Below are 18717 nucleotides of genomic sequence, written 5' to 3' on the forward strand. Positions count from 1 at the left end.
ACAAACATTAGCCCTAGTCTTAAATTTAATTGATTGATTAATTAATTAATTAATTTACCTGTTGTGTGTATGTATGTGTGTATGTATGTATGTGTGTGTGTGCGTGTGTGCATGTGTGCATGTGTGTATGCATGCCATACATCAAGTCAGAGGACAACTTACCAGTATTGGTTGTCTCCTGCTCCCATGTGGGTCCTGGGGTTGCAATTCTGGTTCTCAGGCTTGGAGGCAGGTTAATACCATGACTGACTGAGCCACCGTGTCCTTGTTTTGTTTTGTTTGTTTTTTTTTAAAAGACTTACTTGTAATTCTGTGTTTGTGTGTGCAGGTGCTGGCAGGGGCCAGCGGTATCAGATCCCCTGGAGCTGGGGTTACAGGCGGTTGTGTCATCCCAGTGAGTGCTGGGCTCAGTCTTTTGCAAGCAGAGTGCTGCTCTTAACAGGTGGGCCATCTCTCTCCAGCTTCTGACTCTCTCTCTCTCTCTCTCTCTCTCTCTCTCTCTCTCTCTCTCTCTCTAACACACTCAGTTATTAGGCAGGGAATCTGAATAGATTATATTGTAGGCCTTTCTTCTCTGCTTTTCACAAATTCATTCCACTCCTGGAATCAGGGGAGATTCAGCCTAACCTTGAAGGACGGAGCCAAGACCTTTGGGCAGAGGGCTCCTGAGGAGTCTGAGATTTCTGAGGTGGGCAGCAGTAAGGGCCATTTGCCCTTGAGTTTCCAGCCTGCAAATCAGGAGCCTAGTGTATGCCTGATCCTGGGTTTTCTATTGCTCCAGCAAGCTATAGCCCAGAGGAAGCTCAGTGAGTGTCCAGGGCACTGAGTGCAGAAGGTAATGCTGGGGTCTGGCACCTGCTGCAAACCTTGTCCATTCTCCCTTCTTGCTCTGGAGTCCCTGCTTTCCATCCGTGTACCAGCACCTCAGCCTCTTCGTCCCTCACACAGCTCTGCCCCCTGGCTTTATCTGCAGCCTGTCTGTCACCCTCTTCACACCAGCAGCTCCTCATCTTCCAGAAACAAGGCCCATACTCCATGGCCTAACCTGTCCTGGACTTGCGGCCATGGTGCCTACTTGTGTTATTCCCAGTTCCCACGTGCCACAGGCAGCCCCGTGAGCTTTGTGGAGTTTTCCATACAGACGCTCTGAACCCCAGGTCTTCCTTCACACACATCGAATCTCTTGCGTTCTTGCCTGATGCTTGCCGGTCAGAATGGCTAGTGTAGGCTTCACTTCCTCTAGGAAGACATCTGTGACAAGGTTATGTTTTCTCTGGGCTCATGTGAACTCTATGTCTCCCTCTTATAGCTCAGATGACTCTGATTATACATCAGACCCTAGAGAAGCACTGATTAACAAATATGATGTGAGCCACAAACGACTGTAAAGGTGTTCTGGAAGCCACATTAAGAAAAAGGAAGTGAGAGGCCAGAGAGATGGCCCAGAGAGTAAAGGCGCCAGCTGTGCAGGTCTGAGTACAACCCCAGATGCAGATGGGTACATGTGTAACCCTGGCATTCCTGTGCAAGACGGGAGGCAGAGGCAGGAGAACTGTCTGGGAGCTTGATGCCCAGATAGCATGGGGTATGCAACGCAGGCATGCAGGGCAGGCATGCAGGGCAGACATGCAGAGCAGGTAAGCAGGGCAGACATGCAGGGCAGGTAAGCAGCGCAGGTAAGCAGTGCAGGTAAGCAGGGCAGGTAAGCAGGGCAGGTATGCAGGGCAGGTAAGCAGGGCAGGTATGCAGGGCAGACTTAGAAACAAGAATGGAAGGAGAGGGCGCACTCCTGACCTCCACATGCTCAGCACTCAGCCTGTGGTACTCTGTCTCCCTCTCCTTCCCTCCTTCCCTCCCTCCCTTCCTCCCTCTCTCCCTCCTTCCTTTGTCCTCCCTCCCCCCAGTTTTTATCTATTTAAAGAGAGGGTCTTACTATGTAGCCCTGGCTGGCCTGGAACTTTCCTTGTAGACCAGGCAGGTTTGAACTCACAGAGCTCTGTCCGTTTCTACCTCTGGAGTGCTGGGATTAAAGGCATGAGCCTCCGTGCCTAGCACAAACGATTTTTTTTATGTAAAGTAAGACAGGTAAACAATTTTGCTTAACCCAATGTATTGAAGGTGTTAGGGATTTACATCGTCAGTACTGATGAGGCACCTTACATTACTGTCTGCAGTGCCTTTAAAATCCACACACCCCGTGTGTTCTTTCAAGCATGTCTCAACATGAACTACGGAGAAATTGCTCCACAGCCACATGTGGCCGTGAGGATCTACTCCAGTGGACAGGGCATCATGAACCTCTCAGCCAGGAGCCTGCCCCATGCTTCCTTGTAGGGCCCCGGCACTTGGTATCCTTGGCTTCCTGGGAAGCAGCAAGGGATGATGCAGGAGCCCTGGACCTTAGCTTGGCCCCTTAACACCTGTCCCAGTGGGCCTCTGCTCGCTGGCCTCTAAAGGAGTGATGAAGACATTTTTGGTCTGGTTCGGAATGTTGATCTAAACTATATATCTGTACAGATAAGCGTGTGGATTTTTATGGAGATAAGCCAAAGGTGAGAGAAGAAAACCAGCCTGTCCAGTGAGTACCTTGTGCATGTGAGGACCAGCTCCTTCCCTGCACCCATTCCACGGCCTCCTGCTCTGAGTGAATTTGAGGCCCACTTCCCTCCCCCCCACTCTCCCACCTCCCCTTGGCTGCTGGGGCTGGAAGACTGTGGAATCAGCTATGGGGGAGGGGAGGATAATGATCTGTAGAAGGGTGGTGAGGGGAGTTGGGGGAGGGCAGTGTCACCCACTGATCTCTACTGGGCTCCCTGGTTCTCTGCCACACTAGCTTTCTGGGGTTCAAGTCTGCTTAGACCAACATGGACTGTATGTAGGGTTAAGGGACCTGGCTGTCACCTTCTTCTTTCCTCCCCTTTCCTTGGGATATCTCATCCTCCTAGGGACCTCTTTATGCTGGTGCCTGAATCCAGTGGGTAGTGGTTATATCACCTGCTCCAGAGGACAGGGATGTGATCTGCCTCACCTGTGTGCCCACAACCCAGGGCTGGATCCAAGATGGGGGATCTGCAACAGCGAGGGCACAGAGTGGTGTCTAAATAGTGCAGCAGTGGGGGTCACACACAGGTGGGCTAGTGGGCTGTAGCATCTCCTCAGAGCAGCCAGGCCAAGAAGTCTAAGTGCGTTCTAGACATGGGATGGGCAAAGAGGGGTGCTAGAGTGGGGAATGAGGTGGTGGGGGCAGATCATGCTGCGAAAGCAGAGAGGTGGTTCTCAACCGAGGGGAGGATCATGACTCCTTCAGGGACCAAATGACCCCTTTCACAAGGGCTGTGTATCAGTTTGTATCAGTAGCAAAATTACAGTTAGGAAGTAGCAACGAAAGAAATTTTATGGCCGGGAGGTCACTACAACATGAGGAACTGGATTAAGCGGTTGTCGCATCAGGGAGGTCGAGAACCACTGGAGTAATGGAAGGGGGAAATTCATCTTTATTCATTTCTTGAGCATTTACTGTGTATACCTCATTGACTTACGGATTGCCCATGGAGGGTACTTCTGTTATCTCTACCACAGATGAGAGAAACTGAAATTTAGACTGTTGCAAAACTCAGCCAACGTCACACACTGATGAGAGCAAGAGCTGCTCTTAGCCATTGGTCTCCACAGCCAACCCTCCAGTGTCACTGACAACCTCCCAGTTTCCCCAATCCTGCCACAACATGCTCTGGTCCGACCCTTCTAGCTGCTGTATGGTTGGATTTCCTGAGGCTCTCGAAAGGACCCAACCTGGCTTGTGCACTATTCACTACTCCATTCAGGAGTGGAGTCCAGAGCCTGGACATAGGCTGGTGCACCCCTCATTTACTCAGTGGAACATGTTACTATGCAGGGTCAGCATCGTAGCAATGGTTAGATGAGGAGGCTGAGGTTCAGTGGGGTGCAGTGAATTGGGGGTGGTTGTGAGGCTTTCACTGGGAATGTGGGACCATTTCACTGTCTTCTTTTGCAATGTATCCCAGAGACATTCCTGAGCCCTTGTGATGCTAAGCCCTGGCCTGCAGGACCACAGGGACTGTGGTAGCCAAGTACTATCCTTAGCCTGTACCCGTCTCCTGCAATGGGGATCACGGGCAGTGTCCACGTGGGCATGTAAGGTGCTGGGGAAGATGGCTAAGTGGCTACACATCAGGACTCAGCAGGTCATAGGACACAGCAGCCTCAGTCACCTCTTTGCCTGGTGTTGGGTTCACTCAGCCTGAATCTGCACATAGAGAGTTATTCTCAGCCCAGGAGCTGTGACTCTTGAGTGTTCATGACCCAATTCAACTATTGCTAAGCCTTGGGCAATCTCAGATTCTAAGAGATTACACACACACACACACACACACACACACACACACACACACACACACCACACACACACACACACCACACACACACACACACACACACACACACACACCACACACACACACACACACACACCATACACACACACACACACACAATATACATATACACACACACACATACCACACACACATACACACACACACACACACACACACATACCATATACACACATACACCCATACATATACACACACACACACACACACAACATACACACACACACACACACACACACACACACACACACACAAGAGGGAAAGGGTATTTTGATTTTGGGCAGAAGGAATAGTATATGCAAAGGCCTGAAGGACAGGACCATTATGGATCCGTTACCATCCTGTGTAATGTGTTGGGAGAGAGTTGGAAGAGTGTCAGGGTGAAGCCCTGGGGCCCTACACCAGAACTAGCACACACACCTGCTAGGGGATGGACCAAGGTCTGTCAGAACAATGGCAGTTTAACAAAGTCTAGGTTCTACCTCAGCTTCCTGTGAAATAAGGACACAGATTCCTCAGGAGCCAGACTGGTGAGAGTTACAGAAGGTTTTGCAGCCCTGACAAAGGACGGGGCTTCATGGCATTTCTATCACCACAGGGGATATTCCCAATAAGAGAGGGTAGTAGTCATCAAGGTCTAAGTGCCAACTGTCTTGTGACTTATAATGGCTTCCTGTATAAGCGCCCAATGTGTGTGACCAGTGAATCACCTGAGACCTCGGTGGGCTGAACCACTCCTCCCACAGGCATCATGGCCGGCAGCAGGGGCTTGCCACTCCTGCTGCTGTTGCCTCAGCTGTTCCTGGGCCCCGTGCTGCCTGTGAGGGCACCTGTGTTTGGCCGAAGTGACACCCACACCCTAAGCCCTGAGGAGAATGAATTTGTGGAAGAAGAGGAGCAGCCAGTGCTAGTACTGAGCTCTGAGGAGCCAGAGCCTGGCCGGGCCACCATCGACTGTCCCCGAGATTGTGCCTGCTCCCAGGAAGGCGTCGTGGACTGTGGTGGCATTGACCTGCGGGAGTTTCCAGGAGACCTGCCCGAGCACACCAATCATCTCTCCTTGCAGGTGAGAGTGATGCCGTGCCAGATGCTGTCCCCAGCCCTCACATGGCTGTATAGCTCGCTTCTTCTCAGAACTTCCAATTTTTATGGTCCCAGATTCAGGGTAACAGGGGAGATCAGACTCACAGAGTCCTGGTCCCACCCTTGGGGTGCCTGTGATGTCCTGGTTACAGAATCCTGAGATATAGCCTGCTGGCTGGCCGAAGAGTCTGGGCTGCCACAAAGATTTTAGAGTAAAAGTGTCTCACCCTGGGCACACAGTTGCCAGCCCTGAACAGACTGGGTGCTGCTAACACCCGTACAGGACTAGGAAAGCCAAATCAAGGGGATGCAATTCCTGGAGGCAGTGGGCTCAGAGCAGAAAGTGAGAGTGCTGGCCCCTGCTGAGGCCCACCGGATGGGTGGATGGATGGATGGATGGATGGATGGATGGATGGATGGATGGATGGATGGATCCTGTCATATCCAGGACAGCCCTGGGGAGAGGAAGAACTGTTACTCCAAAGGAGATCAAGAGAAGGTGGCCTGTGGCTACTCAGGGGGCGGGGCAGGGCAGGCAGTGGGCCAATGAGAGGAAAGGACAAATTGAAGGCAGCTCTGATTAGGTTCCTTTGCCAGTCACATACAGACTGTCTCATGTACCTGCTGTGAGTGCTTCTGGTTGTGTGCAGTGCTGGGTATGTAGGAAGGGCATAGTCCCGCCCTGCCTTCAGGTCTCACAGTTCATGGGTAAAACAGAAACGAGTAAACAAAGAAGTCCAATAGAGGGCTGGAGAGATGGCTCAGTGGTTAAGAGCACTGACTGCTCTTCCAGAGGTCCTGAGTTCAATTCCCAGCACCCACATGGCGGCTCACAACTATCTATAATGGGATCTGATGCCCTCTTCTGGTGTGTCTGAAGACAGCTACAGTGTACTTATATATAATAAATGAATGTTAAAAAAAAAAAAAAAGAAGTCCAATACAGATAAAAGGGCTTAAGGCTTAGCCATGCAGACTGACCCAACACTCACAAGACAGAGGCAGGTGGAACTCTTGAGTTCAAGGCCAACCTGGTCTACAGAGTGAGTTACAGGACAGCCAGACCTACACAGAGAAACCCTGTCTCGAAAAATAACAACAAAAGGAAAAAGAAGGAGGTGGGGTGGGGGTGGGGAGTACTTAAGCTATGGGGCTGTGGAGCCATGGGTTAGATCAGGCTCTCCCTCCAGCTCAGGAGGGCTTTCCAGAGCACATGGTTGGAAATCTTGAATTCTCAGGGGAGTGGGGACTACAGGGCCAAAGAATGGGACATTCTTCTGTTTAGGGATCAGCTCCAAGTGACTATCACTTGGTGCGGGTCTGAGCTATGGGTAGATGTCTGCATGTGGGCTTTTTAAGAGTGGGAGTCACATGTCTCTGTGTCCATTGCTGTGCACTCACTGTCTGCCTCAGAGAAAATCCCAAGGCAGGTGCCCAAGACTGGGACAAGGGTGGGTACAGAAGCCCCATGTACCCCAGCCCTACCTGCTGCTGCCCCATCTCCACACAGAACAACCAGCTGGAGAAGATCTACCCCGAGGAGCTGGCTCGGCTGCAGCGGCTGGAGACGCTTAACCTACAGAACAATCGCCTGACATCCCGAGGTGAGGAGTGTGGGACACAGGCTGGTAACCAGACGCCTGAGAAGCATGGTGGCCATGGGGAGAACCTGCAAACCCCAGGGCGAAGGGGAGCCCAGGCTGCGGTTGGGCTGGCAGGGGGAGGGGGCTCTCTGATATGAGCCTGGGCTATTGAGAGCACAGACTTCCCAGGACCTCGTCGGAGGCTCTCCAACTTGCAAGGGCTCTTAGAATCCAAGAGCAGCATTCTCAACCTTCCCCTCCCCACAGACAAATACAGCACATGATATGGATAGAACTTTTGGAAAACAAAGTGGATGGGAAAAAAAAACCCCTCATAATTCCTCCACTTTGAATTAATCAATATTAAGATTTTGGTATTCTCCATCTCCCATTTTAAAAGATAGCAGCTTTATTTGTATGTCATCTATGTGCCATAAGTGACTCAGTTTAAAAGACCAGCCCAATATGATGTGTTTGGGTGAGTTTATACAATGTACAACCACCTCTTGTGACCTGCAGCCATTCATTTTAGACTTTAACCCACAGCTGAACTCCTGTAATAGCTGTGGAGGCTTGCTTTGTTTCACTTAGCACGGTTGTTTCTCTCCTCGCGGTTGCTAGAGCTCTCTCTGGCTGTCACAGCAGGGTATTCCATGGAGAGACAGCCCATGGTTTATGTAACTGTTCCCTCTCCATTGACTTGGGCCAGTCCCAGCATCTGGTGGTCCTGGAGTGGGAACTGGATGTCAGAGGCCAGCTCAGGGCTGGAGAGTGTCCAGTCTAACTAACTGTAACATGCTTTCTGTCCTAGGGGACCAGGGGTGAAGCCTGTCCTGCTGGGAGCTGATCCCAGCTTGGCTTGGGTCAAAGGATGAGACTGGGTCCCTCAGTCCCTCAGCAAGCCCTTAGCTGCTTGCTTCATGCTTGAGCCACAGGAGAGGGAGAATGAAGGCAGGGTGGATGCTGGAACCGATTGGGGATGGGGGGTGCTGCCTAGCAGGTTGGTGGTTCGCCTGCTCCCCTGTAGCATCTCCTTCATCCAGGGCTCTGACCTGTCCTTTAAAGGGCTCCCAGAGGAGGCATTTGAGCATCTTACTAGCCTCAATTACCTGTACCTGGCCAACAACAAGGTGAGGGCCATAGAGGGTATGTGGGCTTCCCTGGGATTGGGTGGGGTTCCCTGGAGTGGGTGGGCTTCTTTACCTTCCTGACTCTCTTCCCTTGAGCTCTGTGGTTGTTTCTCAGCAACCTTGACAGCCTGGCCTCTGGGTCCCTATTGCCCTGGGTGTTGAGAATGGGACACTCACCATCCCCTGTAACCTAGAGCGTGTCTGATAATGAAGCAGCCAATAACTCCAGCACATGGGTGGAGGGAGAGCCCAACAGGCCACACAGGCGCTAGGAAGGCTTCTTAGGGGAAATGGCATTGGAGTTAGGTATGAAGGGCAAGGCTGGGTCTGGGCAAGGCTGTTCAGTTGAGGTGGCCTGCGTTCAGCTCCCCAGTACTCATGTGGATCATTTGAGTCCAGAAATTTGATACAATCATGGACACAAGGAGACACTGTTTCAAAATGTATACAAGTAAATAATAAACAGAAAGTGTGGCATGCGTGGAGCTTGCCTTCCCTCTACCCATGGAGTAGTCAGACAGACTTCAATTCTCACCATTTCTTCTGACCTCTAATCCTTTCCTTTAAGCCCAGGAGGCCAGAAGAGTAGGGACAGGTACAAAAGGCTTTGATAGCTAGGCTAAGGGTTGTGGGAGCTGGACACATTTTGTTTTATTAAAAGATGGATCAAGTTTCTACATCGGGAGACTAGCTTTGCTGTCAGGGAAGAACCAAGGGAAGGAGAGCAGATGAGCCCAGCGGCAGGGCCCAGAGCTAACTTCTGCACCTCTATTGGTCTTTCTATCGGCTTCTCCTTTTCTAGCTGACATTGGCACCCCGATTCCTGCCAAACGCCCTGATCAGCGTGGACTTCGCTGCCAATTATCTCACTAAGATCTATGGACTCACCTTTGGCCAAAAGCCAAATCTGAGGTCAGAGGTCAGAGGGATGATCCTGGGTGTGTGGGAATTATAAATGTGGGGGGGAGTGTGAAAGGTTTGGGAGAAGCCAAGGCAAAGCAGGAGATACAGACAAGCCCTGAGAAGGGGCTTGCTGTGCCGTGGGCTGTGGGTTGTGTTCAGGGGTATGGGGTGGAGGAACACCAGGGCCTATTGGAGCTCAGGAACCTGAAGGCTGAAACCTGAGGGCTGAGGAGGCCCCCATCCAGTAAATGAGAAAAAAGGGCCTATGCATGGGAATGGTGGGATGTGGGTAGGAAAAGCCACTTCCGGCAGGCAGAGGTGCTCTTCTTTGAAGCTGCTAAAGGAGGTATGACCACTCCCAGGACTTCCACCCACGGCTTCAGATGCAGGTGTCTGGTTTGGGACCAGGAAGTCCTGTTTCTGCTGCTAATTTATGTGGTGACTTCTGGCAAGGTGCTGAGCCTTTGGTCCCTGTTCCTGGCCATGCGGGGGTTCTGAAGTTCTTTAACTCTGTGTCCCTGGGTTAAGAGGGTAGAAAAGTACCCTGGGCCCTTCTTCAGCTTGAGGAGGAGTTTGAAGTCACACGGCAAAATTAGCTCATGGCCAGGAAGCCATGGTGGGGTGAGGACTGCCCCTCAATCCCGCAGGTCCGTGTACCTGCATAACAACAAGCTAGCAGATGCCGGGCTGCCAGACAACATGTTCAACGGCTCCAGCAACGTCGAGATCCTCATTCTGTCCAGCAACTTCCTGCGCCATGTGCCCAAGCACCTGCCACCTGCTCTGTACAAGCTGCACCTCAAGGTGGGGAACGGAGAGGGCAGGTGAGGCAGAGGCAGACCCACGTCCCGGGCACAGAACAGCTGAGGGAGAAGCATGGCCCAGCTGGGCATGGGGATGCTGAGTGAGTCTGAGAGCCCATCGCAGGGTATTAGCTACCTAGGGGAGCCAGCAGGAGTCTGGGTTTGAGGGGGCTGCCTCCCCTCCTGGTAGCCCCCAGGCTCCTCTGCACATCTCATCCTGAGGCCTGGTTCTTGCCTCTGCCTGTCACTGATCCATCCCTCCCTTCCCTTCTAGAACAATAAGCTGGAGAAGATCCCCCCTGGGGCCTTCAGTGAGCTGAGTAACCTTCGGGAGCTGTACCTGCAAAACAATTACCTGACCGACGAGGGCCTGGACAACGAGACCTTCTGGTGGGTCCCTGGGTCACCGCATCCTTCGCAGCAACACCTGGCAGTCTCAGCTTGTCTCAGCTGGGCACGGTCACATGCCCACTTTTCCTTGGTTGCTTTCTCTGGAACCTGTGGGGCTTATGTCTGTTGCCATTTCTGTCTCTGGGAACAAGTCAGGCATGCAAACACGGGCTGCTGAAATGGCAGATGTCTGTGGGCCTCTGCCCAGCTTCTTGGGTTCCTCTTTTCTCCAGGAAGCTGTCCAGCCTGGAGTACCTGGACTTGTCCAGCAACAACCTGTCGAGGGTCCCAGCGGGTCTTCCGCGCAGCCTAGTCCTGCTGCACCTGGAGAAAAATGTCATCCAGAGTGTAGACGCTGATGTGCTGACACCCATCCGCAACCTGGAATACCTGCTGCTACACAGCAACCAGCTGCAGGCCAAGGGCATCCACCCGCTGGCCTTCCAGGGCCTCAAGAGGCTCCACACGGTGCATCTATACAACAACGCACTGGAACGTGTGCCCAGCGGCCTGCCCCGCCGAGTTCGCACCCTCATGATCCTGCACAACCAGATTACAGGCATAGGCCGTGAGGACTTTGCCACCACCTACTTCCTGGAAGAGCTCAACCTCAGCTACAACCGCATCACCAGCCCACAGATGCACCGAGATGCCTTCCGCAAGCTACGCCTGCTGCGTTCTCTTGACTTGTCTGGCAACCGCCTGCAAACACTGCCTCCGGGCCTGCCTAAAAATGTACACGTGCTCAAGGTCAAGCGTAATGAGCTGGCTGCTCTGGCACGTGGGGCACTAGCTGGCATGGCAAAACTTCGGGAACTCTACCTCACAGGCAACCGACTGCGAAGCCGGGCCCTGGGACCCCGTGCCTGGGTGGACCTTGCTGGTCTGCAGGTACTACAGAACTGGTCGGTGCAGGGGCCATGCCGGGGCTGGGGCACAGGGACGGGGAAGGATGATGGAACTACTAGGATGAGCCATCTCAGCTGCTAGGATGAGTGGCAGTTGTGCCAGGAGCCCGTTTCAGGTAGGATAGCCAAACTGAGCTTATTCATTGGATACATGCTGGGGAGGCGGACCTTAGAGTAGGAGGGCCATGACTACGTGGTCCAATTTACTTATAGGTGCAAGAGCAAAAGGCACAGTGAACACAGTGACTTGTGTCTCTGTGTGGCCAGGCCAGGTCACCACGAGGGTAGAAGGAGGGACCCACATTTTAGTCTGACATGCTCACCACTGGCGGTGGGGTGGGAATTACCATCAGGGCTGGGGTGTTTTCAAAGAATGCTGGGAAGAGGTGGGGCCAGAGAGAAGTCAGGAGGTACCCTGAGCTTAGCAGGGTGAGGAAGCTGGCTCTGCAGCGCGGCTGGGGTCTCTCCTCATCCAGTCTACCCTGCTGAGAGCCACACGCCAGAATCCAGCCTCTGCGCTGTTCCTCAGGAGAGAAACTTGGCTCAAACCCTCTATACTTGCTCCCTCTTGTTGCATTCACTAACTCACTGAGGTGAAGAGGCCGAACCCGTCAGGGAAACTTGGAAGCTACCCTTGGCATGCTTCTTGCCTCTGTTGCCTACATCAGGCAGCCCGCCAGCGCTTAATCTGGCTTCAGCCCTCCATTCAGGCTGCTTATGCCCTAAGCCACCATATTTTTTTAACCAAACCCCCAGGTCCTAGGATCTCACCACTTTCGGTTCCTGCCCAGTCTTTCATAGCTCCCTGCTTCCTTGAGGTGTCAGGCCAGACTCCCTGCAGTGGTTTTTCAAGCTTCCCACTGCTCCTGGTTCAGCACACAGCATCCCTTCTACTGGAAGCACAATACCTACCTTGCTTACTGGAGACATCTATTCGTTTGCTCATTCATTCATTCATTCATTCATTCATGCATGCATGCATTCCATAAGTCTTCAAGAGTCCCCACATTTGTAGGAGACACCGTTGTTCCAGAACTGGGGATGCTGTGAGGAATAAGGAGAGTACCACTTTTGTTAGGGGATAGCTAGGACTCAGCCTAAGTGTCACCTTGCCCAGGAAACATTCTTATCCTTTAGCAGGGACAGGCAGGTCAGACACCTCCCCAAGCCTCAGCCTGGTGAGTGAGCGAGGGAGCAGGCAAGCGGGCGAGCGGGCAAGCGGGTGAGCGGGCGAGCAGGGATTCCCCCTCACACTGTGTGTCTCTTGACTGGCAACTTGCTCTTTTTGCCTCAAATCCACCCTGTGCTAATGCCCTGAAAAGCATTTCCTGGCTCAAAGATGGATGAATCCTTTTCCCACTCCTTCGTTACAGCCAAGCCCATGGCTTGTTTTGTCAGGCTTTGGTCCATCTCCACAGCCCAACTGGCTTCCTGCAAGTGGAGATGGTGTCTCACAGAGTCCATGCTCCAGCACCCATGGGCACCGAGTGTCTCTGGAATGAATGAGGGAGGGCCTGACGAAGCAGAGACTGGGGACGGTGCCAATGGCTGTGGAGGGAGACAAACTGGGAAGCAAGCCCTGTGGGCCGGGGAGGCGACAGAACTGGAAATTTGGGGCTTGACTGCAATCCTGATGTTAGCTTACCAAGCTGCGTGGGACGTGAGTCTTAGTTTGATGACCCTGCATCCTAGCCTCTCGAGATGATGAAGGGGCTTACAGATCATGTAGTCCTGGCCCAGGGCAGCACTAGTGTAGGTCTGGAGAAGGTGCATTGGCACTGTGAGCAGTAACGAGGGTGGCCACAGAGCCAGTGTGCCAGGTCCCCTCCCCAACTTCCCTGGCTATTGCTCCTGGGTTCCAGGCACAGAGCCTGGGGCCTGCTTGTTGTACCAGGGTTTCTGAAAGCCTCCTACCCACTCTCCTGGCCCTCGCACATGTGACCTGCACATGTGGATCTTGGCGTGATGGAAGTGACAGGTAGGTAGAAGAGGAAAGACTGTGGCCTGCAGGCAGCTGGGCTTTGACTTCATGTGCAAAGGCAAGAGGGACTGGGCAGGAACCACATCAATTAGAACAAGTATTGGAGTCTGGCACAGCACATTCCCCTCTTAAACATGGATTAACCTCGCCAAGCTGTTTCCCCACCTGGAAAGGGTGGTTGTCAGACCCCCTCCCCTCACTAGAGATCTCATTAGCAGGAGATAGATTATGGCTTGCCGGGAGTCTCTAAACTGGTAAGTGCTCTGCACGGGTAGGAGTCTTTGACCCCCTGCTCACCCCTGCAGTTGCTGGACATCGCTGGGAATCAGCTCACAGAGATCCCAGAGGGGCTCCCCCCATCGCTGGAGTACCTGTACCTGCAGAATAACAAGATTAGCGCTGTTCCTGCCAACGCCTTTGACTCTACTCCCAACCTCAAGGGGATCTTTCTCAGGTAGGAAGTTCCTGCAGCCCTGCTTGCTCCCCCTGACAGCACACAGGACAGATGAACAGCTGAGACCTGGAGGAACGGCCGGCGGTAGAATGTGGGTGTGGAGCTTGGCTTCAATGCTGACTGGCCAGGGAGCCCTGAGTGCACTGCAGGACCCCACAACCCCGTGCCGCCTCCGTCCCTGAGGATGAGCACACTCTGCCAGGCCTTCGATGGCTCACAGGTCTGTTAGTGGGCATCAGAAACATTACAGCCAAGTGCAGGGTACTGTTGATGCTAATGTGGTACAGGAGGAAGCCCAGAGAGCATCTCACGAGTAACCCCCAGCTGTGAAAACATGACAGCCAGGTGGGGCTCAGGTGTCAGACCAAGAACACAGGTGCCTAGGTTCCCACTGGGATCTGGGGTTAGGACTTAGGGAACTCAGCCCCCACAGACTACGGCTTCTTCTGAGACTCCCCGCCCTCACTCCAACTTGACCCACCAGATCAGAGAGAAGACAGAATAGAAGACAGGCCCAGGGTGGTGACACTGGGTGGTGTGACTTGGCATTCTGGGCTGAGTTTGCCCCTTACCAGCTCAGCCATAGCCTTGCCTGCTGCCTGTCGGATCTTGAGCTTAGTGGGGAAGCACAGCAGAGGCAGCTCCTGTGGCTGCCGCTCTGCGCACGAAGTGACTATGATAGAGGGAGACCTTTCTTGCCTCTGCCACCCCTTTCTCCAAGCTATCAGCGTCCTAACAGGTCTGTTCGACATGGCGCACTGCGCTTCTTGGCCTCCCACCTTCAAAACTTGCTGTGTCACTTTCCCACCCCCTTGCCCCCCTTCTCCTCTGAGCTGGGTATGTGTGAGGGCACCAGCCAGGCCTCCTGGCACTGACCCGTGGACCTCCACTCAGGTTCAACAAGCTGGCTGTGGGCTCCGTAGTCGAAAGCGCCTTCCGGAGGCTGAAACACCTGCAGGTCTTGGACATTGAAGGCAACTTTGAGTTTGGTAACGTTTCCAAGGACCGAGGCCACAAAGATGAGGAAGAGGAAGAAGAGGAGGAGGAGGATGAGGAAGAGGAAATGAGATAGGACAAAGTGACCCAGGTGGGTGGTCTGTGTGTGTGTGTGACATCACCTCTCAACACACTCTGCCGTCCCTGCGCTGCCTTGGCTTTCTGTGTCAACTTTATCTTGTCTCTATTCTATCCCTTCATTCTGAAAACCTATCATTTCGTTTGCATGTAGGATTGAGCCATGTGAGGTATGAGTGTGTGTGTGTGTGTGTGTGTGTGTGTGTGTGTGTGTGTGTGAGAGAGAGAGAGAGAGAGAGAGAGAGAGAGAGAGAGAGAGAGAGAGAGATGCCCACAGAGGCCAGTTTGTGCTAAGGCATTCATTCTAGCTCAGAGAGATGAGTATTGTGCTAGGAGATACTCTGGGGTACGGAGACTTCAACGTTTGGGGCTCAGAGGAGAGGCCTGGGCTAGAGATGGGGATCTAGTCACTGTAGGCCTTCAGATAGGTACAGACGTTGAGGGGGCTAGAAGAGCTTGTCCAGGGCAGGGAGGGAAAGGGCAGCCATAGGCAGTTAATGCACAGAGAGTCTGCACATACACATGCAGATGTACATACTGTACACATGCACACATGTACAGGTATACATACTTTATTCCAAGACACAACCATAGGCAATTACATGTACATGTCTGTGTGCACAGGGTGTGCCTATGGATGTATGCAGAGGTATGTCTATGGGTACCCACTCACACGGGCTAACATGTGGCTACATGCATACACAGCACATACTTAATACACTCATGGACTTCTCTAGAAGGGGGCAGGGGCTCCAGATGCTTCAGTACTAAGAGCCCGAGGGAGGTGGGAACCGCTGTGCATAATTGAGTGTGTCTGCATGGAGTCCTTGTGACGTCACAGGGAGCAACTGAGGGAGAGGTGGGGATGGAGAGAATGACTGGGAAGGTAGGGAGCATATTTGCTCTGGGGTGGCAGTAGCTGAGGGAAGCCATGTAAAACTCAGGTAAAACTGTTTGGTACTCCTTTTGGCATGGGTGGCATGAGTGCTCATGGGATGTGCTGTGGGGGGAGGGTACTCATGGAGGAGCGTGGGTACCAGGGCTGCTGTAAGGACTGCAGGAGGTCGGTAATTGTCCTGTTGTGGAAGGAGGGCCAGGAAGCTGAGTGGCTGCTGTCACAGGCAGGCCGGTGGCTTGATGGCTCAGTCTCAAGTCACATCAGCCTGAGGACCTTGGCTTTCTACCCATGCAGTGGGAGATGTTAAGCATAGAATTGGATTCGTTTATGGCCGACTTTTTGTTCAGGTTGTGGGACTAGGCTTGGTAAGGAGGAGGGGCAGATGGAAATGTTGGTAGCAGAGACATGAGGAGGAAGCTGAAACCTGGGAGGTGATAGGAAGTGTCCAGGCAGAGAGCAGTGGTTGGAGGGGCTATCTAAGGTTAGCTAGGACTTCAGGGAAGGTGCTAGGCATTATGGCCAGGGTGTGGCCATGGCCGTGGTTGGAATGACTTGAAGTAGAATGACTTGGAGCAGAGAGGAGCTGGTAGTGGGGGATTGTTGATGGATGGTGACAGCCGTGTGGACGGATGATGGAGACAAGATATCCACTAATGAGAGCAGGATTTGTGACAGGGCTGTGAGCCTGGAGGGGCAGATCTAACTCCCAGGGCCAGCCATGGAGGTCGAGTGCCTGCCCTGAGGCACAGTCCTTAATAGCCAGGGACCAGCAGGAAGGGGTTGCTATTTCATGAGCACTCCTGGTTCTCATGGAAAGGACTGTGGAGTTCTAGGGTGAGGGAGAACCTCCCCCCTTTGTGGAATGTTGACTGCTGTTAAGTCAGCTGAGTGGACTGCTGGGAGAAGTCCACTCCCAGCAGCCAGGCTTCCAGAACCCCCTTACTTGATCCACTTCACCCAAGGCTGGTTGTAGCTAGTCCTGACTCTCCAACATGTTCCACAGGACGATGGACTACCGGACTCCTTTCTGCAGCCCAGGCCTGTGCCCCATGAGCGCCCCCTTCTGACACACTCAACGCTGAGCCCAAGAGGCACCCGAAAGTCACGGGCTGAACACAGTCCCACCCCTTCCAGCAATGTGTCACACAGTCAGACACGTGCAGATACCACTTTACCGCCAACACCCCCAGCTTGGCCACGTAGATAAGCCAGCTGCATATGACCTTCCAAACTGGCTCTCTGCACAATCTCACACTGATACAACACACACACACACACACACACACACACACACACACACACACACACACACACCCTGACCTCAGAGTCCACACTGGCCTGGTACACTCAGGCAGCTACCCTCTCCCCAATTCACTTACACAGAGTGACCTATGCTACCAAAAGCTCTTGCTTCCGGCCAGTTGTGGCCGTACACAGTTGGCCCTGTGCCTTGTCCTCTGGTCCCTCCCTCGGAGACGCAGGGTTGTCTCCTTGCTTTGTGGTCGGGTGCTTTCCACTTTTTGAGACTCAAAAGCTGGCTTTTGTTTTGTGCTTTCCCTATGGGGATTTGAACCTTCTGCCTTCTACCATGGCTTCACCTCCTCCCCCGGGTGCTGGGGAGTCCTTCTGCTGGGAGCCCCTTTTGGTTGTGCCCTGGCAGGTCACAGGCACTTGAGAACAACCTCAAGAAGGCTTGGGAGGGGAAGAGGCAGCAGTGCATGGTGGGGGTTGGGGTGGGATGGAGCGGCAGCAGCTGCCTTGGTCTTCAGTTCTGCAGGGAAGTTCTGGGTACCTTTGGTTTTGTTTAAGGAGGAAAAAAATATATATGAAGATAAAAATCTCAAAGCTGATTTTTCCTGTTACAGAAAAACTAATATAAAGTATTATCCCTGCCCTTGCAACCGCGCTGTGTCTGTGTGTGCTTCCCTCCAGGCGATGGGCTGGCACCTGCTTAGGGTGAGCAGGATTCAGCAAGCAGCTCCCCTGACCAGAGGAAGGAGGGTCATCACCAGGACTGAGGGGCCCCACAGGAGTGGCGCAGACAGAGGAGGGATAGGGTACAGTAGCAAGGCAGGAAGGCCTGGTGCATTCACTCTCTGGGTGGAAATTCGCCTTTAATGTCAGGCTGCTGCACAGGCCTGCACATTCCCCTGTCCCTCCAAGCTGAACTTCCAAACAGATGACCCATGGGCCCTGGGCTGCTTGGAGCCTAGCTGGAAAGTCACCTTTGCGTGGAGGTACTATTACTAATGTTACCAAGGTGGTTTGTGCTGTCCAAGCAGGGAGGAGGCAGAAGGCCGGTCTGAGAACTCCTTCAGAGCTGATTTGGGGACCAAGTCTTTTTAGGTATTCCCAGGGACGAGGTGAGGGACACGGCCATTGTGCCACCCCGATGAGGGAGAGCTGGGGTTGGGTTGAAAGCTGTAAGAGAGGCTGTACCTAGCTGTTATTTGGATCTAAATGATGGTAGGGATCTCCCTGTCCTGGAGGTGTGTGTGGGTGAATATCTGTCAGGTTCGCCAAAATATAGAATCCTGTCTGTGGCTGGCAGGGAGAGACAACTGGATTCCCCAGAGGTTTTAAGGAGAGACTCAGGGAAGGGCCAAATGAAGCCCATGCACATGAAGGGGAAGTAACTTTGCCATTTGATCTTTCCCAGGGGGCCAGCAATCAACTGACAAAGGATAGCTATGTGGACCCTTGAGAGAACCATAGAGAGTGGTAGCGTGGGAGGGGGTGTCCTAGAACTGAGGCCCTTCCTGGAGTCTTTACAGTCATGGGAGGAGGGTAGCTATGGTTCAAGGGTGAGGGTGTGTGCTCTTGGGGAAGCCTGTCTCTTCCCTGGATCTCACATTCTCCTCGGCCTGGTATGCAACCTCTCCAGACCACAGTTACACCCCCTTCCCAGACCCCCACTCCTACCTCCAACCCCACCTAGAACAGATTGTATGGTCAAACTGTTAACAAATGCAGCTTCCGTTGAGATTTTTTCCTTTTCTGAGAGTCCAGGGCCAGAGCCCAGACCAAGCTAAGCAAGGTAAGGAAGTCTGTCTGCTGAAGCCCTGGAAAAGGCCCAGCTACAGTCAGGCCTATTG

At 53.0% G+C, this 18717-nt stretch overlaps 1 protein-coding gene across 1 annotated transcript; it reads left to right on the top strand.

The window, feature by feature from the left end:
* Window positions 1–330: 330 nt before the first annotated feature.
* Window positions 331–17523, top strand: Podn (podocan). Its single transcript, XM_032900774.1, has 12 exons — window positions 331–442; window positions 2518–2578; window positions 5162–5481; window positions 7009–7102; window positions 8147–8211; window positions 9014–9123; window positions 9762–9918; window positions 10192–10307; window positions 10541–11198; window positions 13502–13650; window positions 14545–14737; window positions 16626–17523. Exons 3-11 carry the CDS (start codon window positions 5167–5169, stop codon window positions 14720–14722), a joined length of 1842 nt encoding a protein of 613 aa, XP_032756665.1. The 5' UTR covers window positions 331–442; window positions 2518–2578; window positions 5162–5166; the 3' UTR covers window positions 14723–14737; window positions 16626–17523.
* The last annotated feature ends 1194 nt before the right edge of the window (window positions 17524–18717 follow it).

This window comes from Rattus rattus, chromosome 1 (assembly GCF_011064425.1).
Source record: "Rattus rattus isolate New Zealand chromosome 1, Rrattus_CSIRO_v1, whole genome shotgun sequence".
Lineage (NCBI taxonomy): Eukaryota > Metazoa > Chordata > Mammalia > Rodentia > Muridae > Rattus > Rattus rattus.